Raw genomic sequence first — 20,926 nt, 5'->3', positions numbered from 1 at the left:
AATTGATGACAGCCCTGAGAAAAAGGATTATCTGAGGAAAATAGCTGTAGCTCATTACATCTGTTGACAACTTCACTGTTTTGTTTTAAAAGTCTCCAGGATTTATCCATATACATCATGAATTTTTACAGACACAGTACCTTGTAAGAAGAATAGTGCTTTTGTTCCTCCAAACTGGTATTTTTTTAATTGTCAGAGTAAATGAAAGCAAGATGGCAACAAACATTTCCCAGACACAAGACTGGAGAGAACAAATATAAACTATGTCTGTATTCAGACAAAATATTTGAATAGGAGTGATACAGAGCAGATAGGGGAAATTTTTTTTTTTTTTTTGCAGTGATGCACTTGTGTTTTTCCAAAAAGAAAAAAAGTTTATAATGAATTATTTTAATACATGTTGAAAGGATAAAAGGTCATTTGCAGTTTGTGAGTTTAATTCCAAACCACTGAAGAGGGAATTAAAGTAATGTGGGTCTCCAAAGAAATGACATTTTATTCCCAAGTCGGTTACTCTTATGGCTGACTATTAGATTATTATAGGCTCTCTAGAAAAGAGAGGCCCGGCAGATGGGGAGGGGGAGTTTATGTTAGGGATAGACTGGAGAGTATGGAACTCTGTCTGGGGACAGGTGAGCAGTCAACAGAGAGTTTGTGGGTCAGGGTTAAAGGGAGAACAGCGATGTGAGACATTACTGCGGGGATCTGTTACAGACCGCCTGATGAAGAGGACTCTGTGGATGAAGCGTTCTGTAGACAGATAGGAACAGCCTCACGCTCGCAGGTCCTTGTCCTCATAGGGGACTTCAACCACCCTGACATCTGTTGCAGGTATGGTACAGCCCGGCACAAGCAATCCAGGAGGTTCCTCGATTGTGTGGAAGGAGGAGCCGACAAGGAGAGGTGCCATGCTTGACCTTGTGCTCACCAACAGGAAAGGGCTCGTTGGAAATGTGATGCTCCAGGGCAGTCTTGGTTGTAGCGATCATGAAGTGGTTGAGTTCGTAGATCCTCGGGACAGTGAGAAGAGCGTGCAGCAAGCTCACTGCCCTGGACTTCAAAAGAGCAGACTTTGGCCTCTTCAGGAACCTGCTTAGGACGGTTCCATGGGATACAGCCCTAGAGGGCAGGGGGGCCCAAGACTCTTGGTTGATATTCAAGGATCACCTGCTACAAGCTCAGGAGTGTTGCATCCCAACTAGAAGGAAGTGCAGTAGGAGGGCCAGGAGACCTCCTTGGATGGATAAGGAGCTGCTGAGGAAACTTCGAGGGAAAAAAGAGGCTTATAAAAGGTGGAAGTAAGGACAGGAGGCTTGGGAAGAATACAGAGATGTTGTCTGGGAAGCTAGGGACCAGGTTAGGAAAGCTAAGGCCCAGTTAGAATTAAACTTGGCTAGGGATGTGAAAGGTAACAGGAAGGGATTCTATAGATATGCAGTGAATAAAAGACAGACTAGGGACAACGTGGGCCCTCTCCAGAAGCTCTCAGGAGAGCTGCCTACCCTGGATTTGGAGAAGGCTGAGGTTCTGAATGACTTCTTTGCCTCGGTCTTCACTGGCAAAGGCTCTGACCTCACCACCCAAGTCTTGGAAGGCAGACGCAGGGACTGTGAGAATGAAGACCTTAGGCCTGCTGTAGAAGAGGATCTGGTTTGAGTTCATCTTAAGAACCTGGACATGCACAAGTCCATGGGTCCTGATGAAATCCATCCGTGGGTCCTGAAGGAGCTGCAGAATGAAGTTGCGAAGCCGCTGGCCATCAGATTTGAGAAATCATGGCAGTCAGGTGAAGTTCCCGATGACTGGAAAAAGGGAAATATAACCCCCATTGTCAAGAAGGGGAAAATGGATGACCCAGGGAATTACAGACCAGTCAGTCTCACCTCTGTGCCTGGCAAAATCTTGGAGCAGATTCTCCTGGAAGGCATGCTAAGGCACATGAAAATCAACAAGGTGCTTGGTGACAGCCAGCATGGCTTCACTAAGGGGAAATCCTGCCTGACCAATTTGGTGGCCTTCTACGATGGGACTACGGAACTGACGGACAGGGGCAGAGCAGTTGATGTCATCTACCTGGACTTGTGCAAAGCATTCGACACTGTCCCACACGACATCCCTGTCTCTAAATTGGAGAGACATCAATTTGATGGATGGACCCCTCGGTGGATAAAGAACTGGCTGGATGACCGCACACAAAGAGTTGTGGTCAATGGCTCAGTGTCCGGCTGGAGACCAGTAACGAGTGGTGTCCCTCAGGGATCGGTGTTGGGACCGGTCTTGTTCAACATCTTTGTTGCAGACACGGACAGTGGGATTGAGTGCACCCTCAGCAAGTTTGCCGATGATACCAAGCTGTGTAGCTTGGTTGATACCCTGGAGGGAAGGAATGCCATCCAGAGGGAACTTGACACGCTTGTGAGGTGGGCTGATGCCAACCTCATGAAGTTTAACCATGCCAAGTGCAAGGTCCTACACCTGGGTGGGAGCAATCCCAGGCACAGCTGCAGGTTGGACAAAGAAGAGATTCAGAGCAGCCCTATGGAGAAGGACTTGGGGGTGTTGGTGGATGAGAAAATGAACATGAGCCGGCTTCAGTGTGTGCTCACAGCCCAGAAAGCCAACCGCATCCTGGGCTGCATTAAAGGAGCATGACCAGCAGGTCAGAGGAGGTGATCCTGCTCCTGTACTCTGCTCTCGTGAGACCTCACTTGGAGTATTGTGTGCAGTTCTGGTGTCCTCAACATAAAAAGGACATGGAACTGTTGGAACAAGTCCAGAGGAGGCCATGAGGATGATCAGGGGACTGGAGCACCTCCCGTATGAAGACAGGCTGAGAAAGTTGGGGCTGTTCAGCCTGGAGAAGAGAAGGCTGCGTGGGGACCTCATAGCAGCCTTCCAGTATCTGAAGGGGGCTTGTAAGGGTGCTGGGGAGGGACTCTTCATTAGGGACTGCAGTGATAGGACAAGGGGTAATGGGTTAAAACTTAAACAGGGGAAGTTTAGACTGGATACAATCTTTCCTGTTAGGGTGGTGAGGCACCAGAATGGGTTGCCCAGGAAAGTTGTGAATGCTGCATTCCTGGCGGTGTTCAAGGGCAGGTTGGACAGAGCCTTGGGTGATATGGTTTAGTGGGAGGGGTCCCTGCCCATGGCAGGGGAGTTGGAACTAGATCATCTTAAGGTCCTTTCCAACACTAACTATGCTATGATTCTCTGATTCTATTACTACCAGAAGAACACAAGTTGTTTCCAGATTGTGGAGTGCTCCCTTTGCTAAGTTTGCAGTGTACAAATGCTTCCCAAATGATTTGTACTGTCTCTAATGAAGTATTGTAGAGGTCCCATTTCTTCCTGTCGTAAGCAACTGTCCTGTGGATGTCAGTGGCACCTTAGCCTCAGATAAGCCTGAATGACTGAAACCAGATTTAGTGAAGTGAAACACTCTAGAAAACCTACACGTAGAACCAGTTCAACCTGAATTATTGCCCAGCTCTTAAGGCTTAATAACTAAAGCCAAACATGCTTGTCAAAGTCTGCCTGTCACTGCCTTGGCATGGAAATTGAAATTTGAGGGATTTCTTCAAAGTCTGAAATTTAGAGGTTTCTCCCTGCTTTCTCTCATGCTGGACCTGAAAGATTTGTTCTAGATTCTTAGCAAGTGTTCCTGTCTCTGACTGAATGTCAGTGCTGAAAATCATCATATTTCTATTGAACTTAGCAGTGTCTTTCTTAAAGTATTAGACGAACCATCACATCACAATACTTCCACCCCTTCCAACAGTTTATTTCTCTGCAGGTAGAGATAGTCAGCTTTGGCAGCTGCATGGTTTTAGGAAATAATCTACTCTAAATTCATAGTCAGGTCATCTTTGTGTGAAGGAATCATGTCCCAGACAGAAGTGTCTGTTTCTCTTAAGGGTAATGACATCAGTTCTCTGTGGCCCATTCTGGACGTACCTTTTCTCAGTAATTCTCCAACTGTTAAATAGATATTTATGTTTCTGGCCTCCCTGCTTCCAGTTCTGCCTGCCCACTGGAAGGCAAATGTTTTCATATGTTCTTGACGTAAGTATACATCCTACAGAACCAAGTTCAAGGTGTACCACTTCCCATTTAGTCTTGAGGTTGAAGGCTCAAGTGCTGAGGTGCATTTAGCATCCTTAACAAGTTTTCCATAAGCTCTAGCACATTTCAGAAGCAAGTTATTGTGGTTGAAAAGATGACCCCAAATACTCCAAATTGGATGATCTCCCATAGGCTCCTGTCCTGGGTTCCGCAGTAGCAGTCATGTTTTTCCTTTGTGTTAACTGGTACAGTGCTGTGTTTTGACTTCCAGTTTGAGAACAGTGTTGGTGAAGCCGATGTTCTCGGTTGTTGCTAAGTGATGTTTACCCTGACCAAGGACTCTGTGAGGCTCATGCTCTGCCAGGGAGGAGGGGAGGCTGTGAGGAAGCAGAGACGGGGCGCCTGACCCGGGCTAGCCGGGGAGGTATTCCATACCACAGCACGTCATGCCCGGGGTGAGGGGTAACTGGGAGTTACCCGGAAGGACAGGGGCTTCCGGGTGGAGCTCGTTTCTCTTGGCCGGTGGTATCGTATTCTCTTCCCTTGTTATTTTCCCTTATCATTGTTGTAGCTGATAGTAGCGGTGGTGATTTGTTGCTGGACTGTTTTTGTCTCAACCCGTAGGAGTTGCACTCTCTCGATCCTCCTCCCCGTTCCTCCGGGAGCGGGGAAGGGGAGAGCCCCGGTGCGGGGAGGCAGGGGGGGGAGACGGACACGGACCTCGATTGTTGTCAGCTCGGCACCACTCACTGGGAGTGAGTGAACAAGCTACCTGACTGGGTTTAAACCACGACAGCTCCCAAGGAGAACAATGGAACAATGGAACCTATTGTCACCCCAACTAATAAAATCACTCATTTTCATGCCATTTTTACAGTGGGCACCAGTTTTCAGTCTTTGTTTTAATGATGCTAATTATCATATGTTGCTCTGTTAGTGCTGGGGCTGGGATTCCATAAGTATCCCACTGAAATTTGAGTGGCATAGTTTGATTTCCCTCTGTTATAAAAGTAGCTGCTCTATTTTCTTGTTTCTCTATTTAACTGATAAAATCTCAACATTTGAAATCTGCCATATTAAATCCATTTTTGCAAAAATAATTGTTTCTGTTATTGTTAATATCTTGCACCACTGGATTACGGAGTCACAGAATCATTAGGGTTGGAAGTGACCTCTGGAGATTGTCTAGTCTACAACCTTGCCAAGGCAGGGCCACTTACAGCAGGTTGCACAGAAATATGCCCAGGTGGGTTTTGAATATTTGGATAGCAGTACAAACCTTGAAAGTAAACATGATCATAGAATTTGGAAACCAAATGAACTGTAGTTCTCCTCCAGCAGAGATGTGTTGATAAAGAAGTGACTAATGGCTATCTACTACCAGGAAGAATCAGATGGAATTCCACATAAACACTCGGGTCAAATTCAGCAGTCATTCAAGCAGTAGTGCAATCTGGCATAAGGGTACCCAATAAGATAAGGGAATATTCAGCCTTTACTTTACTTTACTTTACTTTACTTTACTTTATTTACCGAGTTTTCAGAGGGAATGTAGCCAGCCAAGACCCTTACTTGAGCTACTATTTAACATAATCCAAAAATGGTGTATCATTTTGGAAAGGCACTATACCGATGCAAATTTAATATTACATCATTACTTCTGCTTCGACCCTGTTGCACATAATGTGAAACTTTATAATCAGAAGATTCATCTGTCCCTGTTGTAAAAAGCAGAAACACTGTTTTCTGAATTGGGCTGTCTTTGGTTTGTTGGATCTGAATACACTAAAACTTTGCACAAGTTTAGGTCCACACCTGAGCTGTACAGCTGTGCTTGATGAGCTAATCCAAATACTGGGTAAGTGAACACAATGCCCCTTGTGGCTCCCTGTTTTTACAGCTGGCGAAGCAAGTTACACTCTGTGTTACTCGAGTGGTGGTTATTAGAATCATAGAATCATAGAATAGCTAGAGTTGGAAAGGACCTTAGGATCATCTAGTTATAACCCCCCTGCCATGGGCAGGGACACCTCACACTAAGCCATGTCACCCAAGGCTCTGTCCAACCTGGCCTTGAACACTGACAGGGACGCAGCATTCACAGCTTCCTTGGGCAACCTATTCCAGTGCCTCACCACCCTCACAGTAAAGAACTTCTGCCTTATATCCGATATAAACTTCCATTTTTGCAACATAATGTAATTGCCAGTAAGTATGGGGGCCTGTAGACTTAATTGCAGCCCCCGAATTCAGGTATCAAAGCATAACAAAATGTTACATTCACTTTTTATTCTTATCTTCTGAAAACTGTACCTTGAATCTATTTCATGTGAGGAAAGGAGCCTAATGTTTCAGTGTACAGGCAAAGTCACAAATTGAGTTGTTTCCCAGAACAGTGGAACTAAATCCAAACACTGTGAATAGATTCTACCACAGTCTCACCCACTACAAAGTTGTACCCCAAGCACGATGTGATAACTGAAAATGCATAGAACTACTTTAAGTCATAAAGGAGCAAAGAAATAATATAGGGATTGTGTGTTGCTTTGCAAAGGCATAAATTCAAGAAAATGATAAAGAAAATCTTTTTTAAAATGTTGTTCAAATCAAAGTTCAGTAATGATGCAGTTCTTTGAAGATCCTGAATATATAGTTTCTTATAGTTCACTTCAAAGTCAGGTTTGTTAACTGACTACATGTCATAGCCCTTTGCTATAAATGATCTAGCTTTACATTTGAGTTATGAACACATCCCATCTTGTCTTTGTAAGGGCAGTAGATTTCCTGGCTGTCATTATTTGCCATTGTAGTGAGCTCCTTTGAACTCAACTCCTCTTATTGTTTTCAAAGCGCTGAATTTAGTTTACCCAAACCCCTGCCAACAGTTTGTGTATCGCTCCTGATCTTTCACTGTGCTGGCCTCAGAGGACAAATAGCCACAGATGTTTCAGAACTATAAACGCAGACTCCAAGATCCCTGCTGTAGCAATGCATGGTGTAACACACACCACGTTATTTATTGTAACAGTTGTGTCCCTTTGTTTCTACATGGTTGGATGCACTACTCAGCAGGTGTGTGCCCTGATACCGTTCCATTCCCAACAAAGAAATAATCGATTGATTATTCAGATTGATTCAAAAGCTGATTCAATCCTGATGCCTTTCCTCCTTTTTTTATCCTAATCAAAACCCATTTTCCCCAAGAGGCTCATAATACAATTATTTACTCACAGATCGAAGTTTTTGTTTTATTTTAGTTTGGTTGTTAATTTAGATACCTTTCTGGTTTTGATTCCATGTGTTTGATTTGAGCCTCTTTGCCTGTCTTGGCCCATACTGCAGAATGCCCTTTTGCTTAGGAATTGGAAAAAGCCCACCTTTTACAGTTGGGTCGCTCTCCTCCAGCTCAGTGCTTCCCCTTGCTTCATTGAAATATTGAAGCAGCTGAGCAGAGAACTACTTTCAAATGTTTTGCAAGTAGAGAAGCGGGCCAAGCCTGTTGAACAAATTACTTTAAAGCCCTAAAGTCAGCTCAGTTTGGAGTTCGTTTTTGTCAAAATATTGTTGTGTTCCCTGGCAGTTGGTGCAAGCAACAGTGGTACACTGGGGAAGATTTGTGTCTTTTGTCCAATTCCATTTTGCTCACTGGCAAGTATTGCACTTGTACAGGAGAAACCAAACCTCACAGAGGCAAGAGTCTCAATCACAAGGGAATACAGATCAACATTACAAATGCATTTTAACCTTAGCCTTCTGACGCTTATTCTAGAGGCTGGATGCTAAGTTTTTATCTCCCAGAATAAACATTCACAGACATAGAATTCTGATTAAATAAAATGAAGTTAAGTCAACACTTACTCATAAAATTCAGCTGCAGGAGTGAGCTTGTACTTTGAATATTTGGTACCGTTGCCAAGCACTGATGCATTGAAGAGTTTGGGATCTGTGCAGTTTGGACTGTTCCAACTGTTGTCACAGTGTGTCCAGGGGAGCTCAAATGTGAATGATGAAAATAGGTAATACAGAGACCAAGCTATGATAACGTTGTAGTAGAATCCCACATAAAGAGCTATGAGTATCACTGCATAGCCTACACCTAAAGACAAAGGAAAACTAGATTATACATCGTGTTTTACAAGCAGCAGTATACGCAAACACTGTAGTTACTCAGCCATACATAGTTGCAAATTCATTTTAGGTCTTCAAACTAATAAAAGGATTTTTTTTGACATTTTTGTACACACATGTAGAAACAGTGTCACTGACCTTAATCCAAAAAATTATGTTAATGATTTTGGAAAATGACTGGCTGTTGGCAAATCCAGTTGTTTACCAGAAAAAGAAATTAAGCAGTGTTATGTCAAAATCTGCTCTTGTACAACTCTGTTGCTGATTTGCTTCCAATGCACAAGACTGCAAGTCCATGTTAGGAGTGAAACTCACTTCATCTTCCTAATGTCAGAGACCTTGGCAACTTCTCTTGGAAAAGTAGAGCTCGACACTTAAGTGAAGTTTCCCTATGCCTCACGTTCCCACCCTGAGCTAGCTTGGAACAGACACTGATCCCTCCCCTGTTTCTTTCCCATTGTTACTCTTCAGATTGGCTTCCTTCAGCATGTGACTAGGTCCAAAACTTACATGAAGCAGTCTGTGCTGTTCCACTGAGGGGCTCCAAGGGGTTCTTGGGCACGCCAGTAAATCTTGGTGAATATCAAGCTTAGGGCTAAACTGTATGTGGACCTTCACACTATATAATTATCTCCCCAGGATTACAGAATCCCCACTGCAAGAATTCTCTTTTGACTTTTAATATTTGTTTTGTGTTTTTGTGTACTGTGAAGTGTGCTTGGAGGGTCCCAAAAATGAGAGAGTCTCAGAGAGTGCATGTTCTCCTCAGGAAAATGGACATTTTTAAGTAGTTTGGGGGGAACCTTTGGTACTAATATGAAAGCAGAGCTACAGTTTCTTGCCAGACTTTTCAGGAAGCTTGCTTTACCTTGGCTTACATTATTCTTCCTTTACTGTGAGCACAACATTGTTCTCTGAATCCTACCCAGAAGTTGTATGCGGAGATTACTGCTGTTTTATGACTATCATCACTGTACTGTCACAACACGTATGTGTAAACCTCATGTTTTTTGATAAGGCAAGGAAGTAGCATACACTTTTGGTATCAATCCTTGGTTTAGAAACTGCCTGAGGAACAGATGCTGACCCTGAAGGAGTTGGCAGTTCAGAGACTGCTGCATACACCAGAGTTATTCTTTGCTCTTCAGGAGGCTTTTAATACATAGACCAGTTTGCTCATCCCTAACACTGGGGAAAACATTGTGAAAGTAAAAAAGAAATTGTAACTTCAAATCTTGGTGCTTAAATTAATCCAGTACAGTAACACTCAAACTCTAGTGATGTTATGATCAACAGAATGGAGTAGAGCTGGGGAATCACTGAAGTGGATCATTCTTAAATATTAATGTGAATGCTAAGATACTAAAATACTAAGTAATATATGCTGCACTGAAATTTCATGATTTCTGTTTAAAAAGTCTTGCTAAAATTCCTCCAATTCAGGAGAACAATGATAGATATTTAGATTTATCAAGATTAAAAACTGTATCTTAACTGTCACTCCACTGAAATAATGAGACTATTCAGGAATGAATTTGCTGTCGTGTTTCTAGATCTAGCTTTCCTAAAAGTAATTCTGGACCACTCACACTCTGAAACAGACCCTGGAAAATGCAGAGATGAAACCAGACTGTTGTAAAAGATGCAGGTTATGTTTTTAATTGCACATGTTATGAGAAATCTCATTAGAAGTAAAGCCCTTAGAGTTCATAGCAATAATATTCATAGCTAAAATTAGTACTATAGTGCTGTTGCTTTAGAGAACCTGTTACAAATTTGTGTAGACTGTGTACTTTTTATTTGAGTGAGAGTTTTGAGTTATCCCAGAAACAACACCAAAGCATTAGCAGTAAAATCTGTTTGCATGTTATCAGAAGATGTGGTGCAAACTTTAAAAGTACTGAGTTTATACTAGTCCTGAGGTGCAAATACAACTCAGTGCTTGTTACCTTTTAAGAATCAAATAACTTACGCTATTCTATATCCCAGTAACAAGAACACTTAAAAATCAACAGTAAGATATGTTTAGTCCACCTTGAAAATGTCAGCTTAAAAACACAGCCATAAAGTCAACAAGACTATACATGAAATAAGTTCTATTTTCCTTTCTCATATTTTCAATCCTGAAATCAACAGAGTGCCTCTGAGCACAGCTGTATTTGGCTCAAGCACTTTGAGATCCTTAAGGCCTAATTTTTCAGTTAGGTTTTCAGAATCCTCACTGCTATCCAAAGGCATTAACTGATACTGGCAGGAATTTTCACTGAGCAAGGGTCTTCAGGTTCTCAGGTGCTGGGATGAGTTTTGCCTCCCATGAAGGGATTATAGAAGGGTTAGGTCTGTATGAATTAATTTTAAAATTGAGGAGCATATATTTTATTAATGTTCTTATTTATTTTTTATCTCTCTTAACTTTGCTGTGAGTTTTGGGTGTGAATGATAACAAAAAAACCCACAGTTTTCTTATTCTGCACTAGACTCCTTGAAGAGGAAAGCTGTATTTTGAGAAAGATTAACATTTACTCAGTGTAACCTATATCCAAGCAGCGGATCCACCAAGTCTGTATTGTATTGTTAAGCTCCTCAGCTTTTATCAGTTACAGGATGAACATGGTCTGAATTTTAAGGATGTAAGGTCAACTGAGTTTGAATGGTTTCATTTCAGATAGCTCTGTGTTGAAAAGATTTTTACATAAGTTTTTAGATACAACCTGGTATAGATATAAGTGAATTTACAATTTTTACTGGTAAGCAATGCTTAAGAAGATTCTTGAAGCTCCTTAACAGGTATCTGTTTCATGTACAGAAAGCATATGGCTTCTTTTGCCCAAAGGGATTCCTTTACCCCTAACCAGTGCCAGACACACTGATCAGTATCCAAATACCTAACCTGGGCTGGTTTTAGCTTACAGAATGGTTGCAAGTTAGCGCACCAGACAACAATCTACAGCCTTTTATTCAGTGATGCTGGAGAGTTATCCCTAGTGGAAAACATTCAACAGTAATAGTAAAATTCATGTTTTATTGAGTGTTTTTTTATTGCTAGATTTGAAAACCACTTTACAAAGTCTATTGGAATAATTGCCCACATTTCATAGGTAGGAAAACTGAAGTACAGAGCCACCAATAACTGGTGTGAGGTTACAGGTCTAGTGGCTGAATGACAGCCTTCACAACTCCGTTTGAGTGTTCTAGCCACTGTGGCATGCTGACTTCTGCAGAGCTCCACACAATGAACTGAATGGAGTCAGTGGTTATATTAGTCACCAGGGAAGACAGAGTTGAACAACTGACCTGTGTGGGATTTTGAATTTCCAGCTGTTCTCATTGCCAAGCCCTCCCTCTACCTCAAGGTACCCAGTTCCTCCCACACCTCAGTATGCAGGGAAGGGAGAAAACGTATGATCTGCTCCTGCTCACTGCTCTCTATTTCACTCCTCAGCAATCACCCTGATTTCTGTGGCTTTTCCCATTTTGTGCTCCACCTGTGATAATAAAAAGACTTCTGACTTCAAGGGTTAGGGAAAGGTCAGCAAATATCATGCTGTCTGTGGGAAGATGAGAGACCTTTACTTTGTGACCACAAATGTGTGGCACCCTCACGGTGCTATTCAAGTGAACAGAGGAGCACTTACCTTTGAAAACTGGACAGATTTTCCACACAGTGGCAGCCCCTTCTCGGTTATACTGTCCCAGTGCTAATTCCATATAGAACAGGGGCATTCCAGCAATGATTAAAAAGAGGATATAGGGAATGAGGAAAGCACCTGGAAAGAGAATAATTAGTCATTGTAGTCTCGGTTTGGGTTGCATTTTGCTTTCTTTATTGCTTACTTTTACTGGCTACAGACAAAGCCAGTCTTCGGGAAGTAGAAAGGAAATATGAGGAAGGAGGAGCCCATGTTCTCTGGTCCATTTCTTGTATTTTTTTTTTATTTTTTTTTTAAGATCTCAGAGAAAGAAACCCTGAAAAAAGCTGTAGACTGTGGCTCCTATTTCCCTCTAATGTTTCCTGACTGCTTTTTGGCTTCAAAGGGAAAAAGATATGTCCCTGAAAATTAATCCCTAACTGCAGAAGAAATTATGCACTTGCAGAGCTAAAAGGGAAAAGGACTATGAAACACTTTGTTAAATTTTCATTAGTGCAGTATGTTCAAAAAGGAGCATGGAAGTCATCCACTGAGGGAAAAAAACGTCATGTGAGTTCCTGTTATTGCAGTTTAACTCATACTGTGTAAGGTGTCTGCTTGAAAATAGATCAGTGTTGGTTAGTTATATGAAATTTGGGTTTCCATGGTATATTTTGTTTTTTGCTACAATTCCCTCATTCTTATGAAAAGTGGTAGACAACAGCCCCCTTTCCAACCCAGTGATACCTTGCTAACATGGAGCGTACATTAACGGAGTATGTACCAGGTTTCACTGCTAGGCTCACTGCTACATTGCAGCAGGACAGTGCCAGGGCTGCTTGCCTGGAATACATTGCTTTCCTTGGTGGAGGATTCTCCTGTGAGTTCATACCACAGAAACTGTCACCTCTGGAAAAATCCTGATGTGTCAGTGCTACTATCATAAAAAGTATTGAGAACTGAAATACAGAAGAATCATTCAATATAGAAACTATCTGAAGATTTCTCAGCTCTGTTATATGATCCAGGTCACAGGAAGAAGAATCCCCCAGTGCATGGCTATATATGGTACTGTAAAACAATTGTAGTTGGTGTCATGTTTAATAACTGGATACTCTTGTCAATTCTCTGCTTTGTGGTACCAATCAGGCGTAGCTTTTATTTTATTGCATAGCTTACTTGGTCCAGAACTGTTCATTTCATGTAAAATTTGTCAGTATTAAAAAATCATTAGATTGTTTTGATAAATATGGAGCTGCCAGAGTAACCACATATACTGAATAAACTGACTGCTGTCCTTAGAAATTATGGATGAAAATGAAAATAGATTGTGAAAATTATGGTTAAATTGTTCAGCAGAAGACAAAAAGAAAACAGCAGCAGCTGTCTATTTCTCCCAATAGCAAGTAGTAGGAACTTTCACAACCCTTTAAAATCTGCATGTACTGGTTTAGTAATTGGAAAACTTTCCTTGTGAAACAAAGTAAGTTTGCCTTACTTCTAAATACATAAAGAAGATAGGTGCAGTCTATAAAACAATAAAAGCTAGAAACATGACTGTAGCTATGTAAAACCTGCCAGTAAGCAGAGTGAATTGCATATTTAAAAGGTATTTCTGAAACTACTGTAGTGCTTTGAAAGGTCTGAATACTTGTTGCCCATTTACTTTCCAAGTTTGCTTTTCACAGCTATTACCAATGCAAGCTGCCTAGCGTGACTGTTCAGAGGGAAAATTTAAAGTATATACTGGAGATTAAGAATGGAAAAACAAACTGTTCTCTTAGTCATACTACAAATCTAATTTGAAAAGTAACATGCTGGAACGTAATGTAAGGACAATGTATTCAGCATTCAGTTGTAAGTTTAGGCATTTGAAAGCTGAAATCTTGCGCTGAAATGAAGACAAGGTACCTCAACAGAGATAAATAATAGCTTAAAGCTTTGACAATGTAACCTAAAAGCTGAAATGTATTGTTGTATCACTGTGGGGCAGGAATCTTCTTGTTCATGGTGCTTACATGTAGTGTAGTGTACTGTAAATGCAACCTGCATTCACATTAGCTACTACAGTAGTTTTAGTTGTATTTCAGTGTTGTTCGTCAGCTGCTTTTATCATGTCAAACTGTCATATTGTAGAGGAAAAAATCATTGTATTTAACAAATACTTGATACCCTGCAGTTCTCATCTCTGTTCTGCGTTGAATCATACTCTGATAAATCAATCTAGGATATTACATATTGCTTTTGCTGTATCTGGGATCTATAAAAAATATTTCAGGTGGTGTTACTGTCAGATTTCTGATAAGTGACAGCCTTTGAAGTGCTGCACTTGTCTTGCTTTGATGGTATTACAGTGTGTGGAGCTGACTCACCAGCCTAGCTTGCAATTTGGAGGTATGGAGTCTGCACAACGTTGTTTGATTCACGTGAACATTAAGAGACTGTGGAAAACATGATGCCACAAATTCAATAGGGAAATTTGTGTTTCAGAAAATAAATACTGGCAATGTGTAGTACACATAGTTAATAAATGCTAGTTTAAACTATGTGTTTTTCAAGTATGGCTAATAGCATGATGAACTGTAAATGTACTTAGGCATACTTGCTTTAGCGTCATCTAGTTGGCTGCAAGACATTCCAGGCTTTAGTTGAAGGAGATTTCTCACTTTTTTTCTTCTCCTGCCCTGCCCCCGCAGGGATTAATAAGGTGTGGTGTCATTTTCAGTAAAGAGCAGTTATGGCAGGATTTCATAGCTGGGTTACCTTTCAGGTAACTAAGTGACTGAAGTATTTTGAAATTGAGATAAAGATGAAAGTAAGGGTGCTTAGTCACATTAAGTTGACTTACTTTTTTGGTGGCTTCTGAAAACTTCTTGTTTGGCAAGTTCTGATTAGGTAAAAAATAACAAGTACTCAGGTGTATTGTAAATATCTTGATATTTGCTCAGCTCTTCCCAGCCAATACCCAGAACCAAACCTCATTGTGTTCACTGAACCCTTTTCAAGATTATGGGCACTTCAGAGGAAAATAAATGATGGTCAAAGTATCATTCAAATTACTGCAAACTATAATGGTATGCAAATGCTTATAAACAGCATATGCGTGATCTGTGATCAGCTTCACTCTGATTGCACAGGGGCTTCATCACAGCACTGTTTGTGTACAGTATCTTACGAACACAAGGTGTTGTTTTGAAATAGATTTTGTTCTGTCCTGCATGTGTGAACATCTTCCGGGCCAGGGAGAAGGCAACCGGCATTCTGGCGAGTCTCTTGCTTTAGGTACACTTGTAGGAATTTGTGTTGAGCATCACACCAGACATCTCTGAAGTAACAGCCTCATTGTTAATGCCTTCCTGGTATAGGAAGTCAAAATAAGTTAGGAAGAGTGACACGCTGTCAGCTGTGTCACTCCCACCTGTGCCACTGGCTCCAGAAACTGCTGTGCTTGAATTGTGTGATTCTAGTCAAATTTGTATAGCCCAGACAACTGAACTGGTAGGAGCACACAGTTTGGCCAGCACTTCAGACTAGCCTGCCAAGACCTACCTACCTCAGTGAGCTGAGAGAATGCAATTGTGGGACTGTTGCATTGGCAGTAACATACTGATAGCACTCAAGGGGATTCTGCTCCCCCGCTGTGTGATGGGATAGGGCTGAATGCACAGCTGCATCCCACAAAGCAATACAGGTTTCAGCATTCCCTAATTTCCCTTTACAGCTAAGAACCTGAAATAATTAACATCTGTAACATAGCCCTGGCATAAGAGCCATACTTGACTTGCTACTGAGTCACATGCAGCTCAAAAGCTACAGGTTTACTTCAGACTGTTGTAAACTGCTCTATCTGTCAGTTAACAGATTTCATGAGATCCATCTACATCGGTTAAGGCACCAGTGTGTCCACAGAGTTAAGACAGCCTTGTGTCTCAGGCAAAACTAGATAAGGTCAAACTCTCAGCTTCTACAAGAACCATCTGTGTGAAACTTAAAGTAGAAACTTACAAAAGGTTTTAAAAAACCTATTACATTTAGTTAGTGAAGGACAAAATACAAGACTGGTTTTGCATTCCTGTGTTCAGTGCCAAAAAAACTTAATTTTTATGCAACAGAATCTATGCAAGGAGTGTGTCTTTCTTTTGTACTTCAGCATCCATAGTGGGAAGCAAAGAGGAATACTGCTCTAAATACTCTCAGTCCTAAGGGGAGGTCCCATCTCCCTTTTAAATACCAGAAAAGTGGAAGCGTTAATTTACTAATGACTTACAAAAGATCATTTCAACAGCTGCTGCTATCCTGGAAGGACTTGTTGGTGCACATACAAGAAGCAGGCCAGCCCAGGGGTAGATGAAACCACTCTGAACTCTGTGCTTGTTGGCCTTCTGCATTTGTTACCATGGATATTCCAGTTGAAATGGCAATTGGCAGGATGTTAAAGGCGGGATGCTAAAACAACAAACTGGGTGCAAATATTGCAGTGTATTTTCAGATAAGAATGTTTCCAGAATTTGTGCAGGAAAAGAATCTAAAAACAAAGATCTCCCAGTTGGTGAATTGAAATACAAACTAATCCTGTGTCTCATCAACGCTGCTTGTTTCTTTCATACAGAATAAGTAGTGCTTCAAACAATACCAATAAACAGTTGATAGAACGCAGTACATTTGCTCTGATAGTGAGGAAAATAAGTGGAAACTAATTTGTCCAGGCTCTTGTGAGTGAAAAAAAGAGTTCCCTGATGCAGAGATCTTGAAATCTAGATCATGCAAGATCACCATAGGTAGAAAAACTAGGTAATGGGAAAGGTGGACCTTTCTTAGTACATAAACATTCATCCGGGCTCTCCAGCAGACTGGTGACCATCTGGTTTGCATAGCCACTGAGGCTTCTCTTATGGAGGGGAGCACAAGCCTGTGCTGACCCTGGGGAGAGAAGGAATGGAAGGGTAGATCTTTACTGCCCTGAGACTGAAAGTAGTAAGGGTTTGCATGGTACAGCAAAGAGAAGTCAGAGATAAAAACAAGTGTGATGTAACTTCAGTGTCAAAGCCAAGCTGATGATTTTAATAGAAGCTGTATGATGATGGTGAACTCTGCCATAGTAGTCAAAAATAACATTTTTCTGCAAAACAGATCTCATGACATACTATAAAAAATTCAGCAGCACTTTGCACATATAAAATCCTCAAAGTATGCCATAAAATCTTCCAAGTATGCAACCTTTTTCATGGAAAGTATTTCTGAATCATAAAACTTGTGGCGCTATACCGTAGTGATTGACATGTTTCTTCTGAAGCCCTTATATTTAGCAACTCAATCATTGCTAGATTTAAACCTGTTTATATTTCTTCTCTCAATTTGGGCTCAGAACCTTCAATTTCTCCAGAATTCAATTATAACAGCCTTCCTTTCACTCAAAAGGAAGTGAAAACAAAGTTTCCAGAAATGGTTCAGTGCTCTCCATGGGCTGATGTTAGCTGAAGCCTGCATTTCTTGTCTTGAGCTGTTAACCTGCTACTGCCTTGAAATCATTTGTGGTGACTGGAAGTGCAGCGTATTTATAAACTGGTTCCTGATTTGTAATAAAAAGTGTCACCCAAGCCCTTCCATGCAAAACCAGTAATCTCTCTGGCTTTTTGTTACAAGAGTAATGATCTAAAGAAACTCGTTAGTAGCTATTTTGAACAAATAAATGACAGTTAAATATACCCAGCCACTCAGAGCAGCATGATTCATTCATAAATAACACCCAAGTAATTGGCTAAGGTCATATATACATAAATTAATGATCACATTTACAACAGCGTGTAGTTTAAGGATAATTGCAGGAACATACAAGAACAGAACCCCGGCCTATGTTGTTTGATAGGAAATTAAAAAAGAAATAGACATGGTGGGTTTGATAGCATATAAATCAGGTTGGCCCAAGATGGGGCAGTGGGAGCTCTTGAGTTTTGTGAGATGTTTCTGCTGCTGACCTTCACAACCCTCTCACTGCTGCTAGCTTAGGAAGTTAAGCCATTCCCATCTTCTGCCATGAGTGTGACCATAGGAAGTCCAAAAATCTGCTTTTCAAGGAGCAGTGACAGCTTTTGGTCTGCCAGTGTGCCTCCTTATAGCAGAGTTGGCCTGGTTCCTTTGAATAAATTAGCATCAAGGTGAGTTTTGACAGTAGTTGAATAAGTAAATAACCTGGAGTTTGTAACAATGTCTAGCTCCTAAAGTCTAGCTACTAAAATTCCTGTGCAAATCCATCCTGTTGATTTTTTTTAGCTATCTGGCTGGTTTAAACAAGAAATGGGAGAGTGAGCTGGGCTGTGGAGCCAGCTTGTAGCCTGTTTTGTTATGTGATTTATGAAATCCCTGTTACTATGTTCAGTAGGACAGTGTTTGTAGGAGTGGTTAGTATCCTTTCCTGGAACAGTTAACACTGTTGGGAACAAACCAGCAGACTTTGTAGTTCACAAGGTCTTCAGAAGGTGCTAGTCAGGGGGAAGTCTGTAGTACTGGACTGCTGGGTCAGTGTGCAGATGCCTAGCTGGTGAACATTGCTGCTTCACCACAGACATGAATGGAAACTTAAGAGATGCTAATAAAGAAGAAATACTATTCTAGCATTTCATTAATAGGAGTGTTATATTTGGTTGGCTTCTGTCAACCTTGCCATTACTGGGGTTGACACAAGGGTATATTCACCTGCAATTATGTATCTATGTAAGGTGTAAGTAGTACTTCAGATGTATAAATTCAAGTGTCTGTCAGAATGTAACCTGATTTATTGGTGGCAGAACATCCATGGCTAAAACCATTTTGAATTAAGACATCAGAAGCTATTTGCTGTGAGCTTGTGGCTCAAAACAAGCAGGTTTTGATAGATCCCAGCTGTAGAAAATCTGTAGTAACATAACTTCATGCAGTAAGTTCTGCTTGAAATGTGTTTTGTGAAAACCTACAATCTGTAATGTGTGGAATATAGTCATATATATGAAAGAAATACTACTTCATCAGCTTTAACTGTCTCTTAAATGTGGGGAAGTCCTAGCTTGGTGCCAAGGAGATTTTGGAAACTCCAGTTTTACTTTGATTTAGATACATGCTGTTAGTCATAGTTTTACCTCCCTTCTCAGAGAACTTTTATATTTATGTGTTTTGTCTCAGTCAACTATAAACTGAGTGTTTTCAAAATTAATGAATCCATGTGATTTTGATGCCAGAATGGTTAGATACTTTGATCTAACTTCTTTCTTCTTGTTTAACATAAAACATTTTCAGACAGAAAAACATACAATTCTGATTTAAATATACCAGGCAGATCCTTTACTTTTTTGATAGTTTATTTCATAGATTAATAACTTTGATGTTATAAAAATATAATTTAAAAACCGTCATTATTTCTAATTTGAATATATCTGACATCTGATTGTGGCAGTTCTTTCCCTGATAAATTAACATACCCTGCAATACTTCCTATTTCCCTCCTGTAAAGATTCTGAAGTGCCGCAATCAAGTGTTCCATTCTTCTTTTTATAATCTGAAGAGACTTGAGTGAACTAAACTAATGAATTACAATGTTTGGACTGTAATTCTTGTAATTTTGACTAAGCATTGGAATAGGTTGCCCAGAGAGACTGTGGAGTCTCCTTCCCTGGAGGTACTCAGGAGCTGACTGGATACAGCCCTAAGTAACATGCTTTAGGTGACCCTGCTTGAGCTGGGAGGCTGGAGTAGATGACCCCCAGTGGTTAAATCCAACCTCAACCATGCTGTGATTCTTAATAATGATTCCTACTTTTCTGTCTAAAATTCCCACCTTATGGGTATTCCTTGGTGTAGCAGGTTCGTATATTGGCAGGTTGAACAGTTAATGTGGGCATTTTTTATATCTGCATTAAGTTACGGTACTCACTCTCTGAGCTGCACTTTTGATGTTTCAAGAATGCCAAGTTTATATTCCTGAGGTGATCCTGCACCTTCCTAGAAAAGAGCCTGGGATGAATCCTCTGGATTTCAGCCCCTCATTTAGGCAGCATTACTCCTCGCTTTGGTCTTCTCCTTTTAACATTCTCAGGATTGCCCTTGCGGGAGTTGCTCACTGTCCTGGGTATACTGGGTATACATGGAGAAGTATATATCTCCTGGTTATGAAACCTCCAGTGGGTGCTTAATACAAGGTGACACAAGTGCCCTGGCAGAGCTAATTAGAGCCACAGCAGTTAGTAACTAATGTGCATAGTGATACACGGTGTATTAAATGTGATTTTTTCTGTGCATGTAATAGTGCAATTGCTGCTTCACAACACAACTTCAGATGCAGGGTGTTTCTCTTAAAGACTGGTTTTCTTTTGCAGGTTATCAAAATAAAAAACATCCCAAAGTTAAGCACCCTCTGAAGAAGACTCAGTACCCATTTTAGGCAGCAGGAGATTCATAACTGTGCCAGAGTAAAACAAAGTGCTTAAGACATCTTAAATCAGCCCTAGACAAATGCCAAGCAGCTTTCAAGAGGATTAATGTATAAACCAATAGGAGGTAAATGCCTTGAAATTCTGCTAGAGAAGAATCAAGTATAAACATTCTCAGGTACACTTAAAGCTTAACTTACTGTTTAGTGATTAATCCAATTTTAAGTTGTAACTCCAATTTTTGGACTCAATGACCAAAGTAAAACATTCCTTTTCCTTCCAGGGTTTATTAGAGCTTTATTTGTAGTAGTGTAATACTTTCTGTAGCATTTTAATCATTACAAACTTTCACAACAGAATCTCCTAAATTCCCCCTATCAGTAAAAGGTTGTACTCTACCACAGAAGTATGAAACTGCTATATATTCCTATCTATAAGAGTTGTAGTAAATATAACTTTTACTCTGTCATTATAAATGAAGCCTTTGGGATGAATGTTCTTTCTGATATCACTAAAGGAAGCAGAATAACTGTACTGTAAAATACATGCAATGCATGTTTATAAAGATTTTGGAAAATTTACTATTACAGTGATGGCTATTACTGCATAATTGTGTAGAACAATGCAACTGTTGTCAAATGTACTCTTATCAAAGTACAACATACTCTTATCAAAGATTAGAGTCACCACTGGATTTTGCTAAAA

General features: G+C 40.7%; 1 protein-coding gene across 2 annotated transcripts in view; it reads right to left on the bottom strand.

Annotated features, from left to right (window-relative positions):
- Nucleotides 1-20,926, bottom strand: part of SLC6A2 (solute carrier family 6 member 2) — a 74,830-nt gene that overhangs the window by 38,909 nt on the left and 14,995 nt on the right. For both annotated transcript variants that reach the window (XM_062609141.1, XM_062609142.1), the window contains 2 exons: nt 11,829-11,960; nt 7,924-8,161 (listed from right to left, as the gene is read on the bottom strand). In XM_062609141.1, coding sequence (XP_062465125.1) covers nt 7,924-8,161; nt 11,829-11,960 — 370 coding nt within the window. The remainder of the gene's footprint in view (nt 1-7,923; nt 8,162-11,828; nt 11,961-20,926) is intronic.

This window comes from Pezoporus occidentalis, unplaced genomic scaffold (genome assembly GCF_034315485.1).
Source record: "Pezoporus occidentalis ecotype Australia unplaced genomic scaffold, CSIRO_AGI_Poc_V1 ctg135, whole genome shotgun sequence".
In the NCBI taxonomy this organism is placed as follows: Eukaryota; Metazoa; Chordata; class Aves; order Psittaciformes; family Psittacidae; genus Pezoporus; species Pezoporus occidentalis.
Note: the sequence above shows the minus strand (reverse complement) of the source record. Positions and strands in the feature narration are given on the sequence as shown.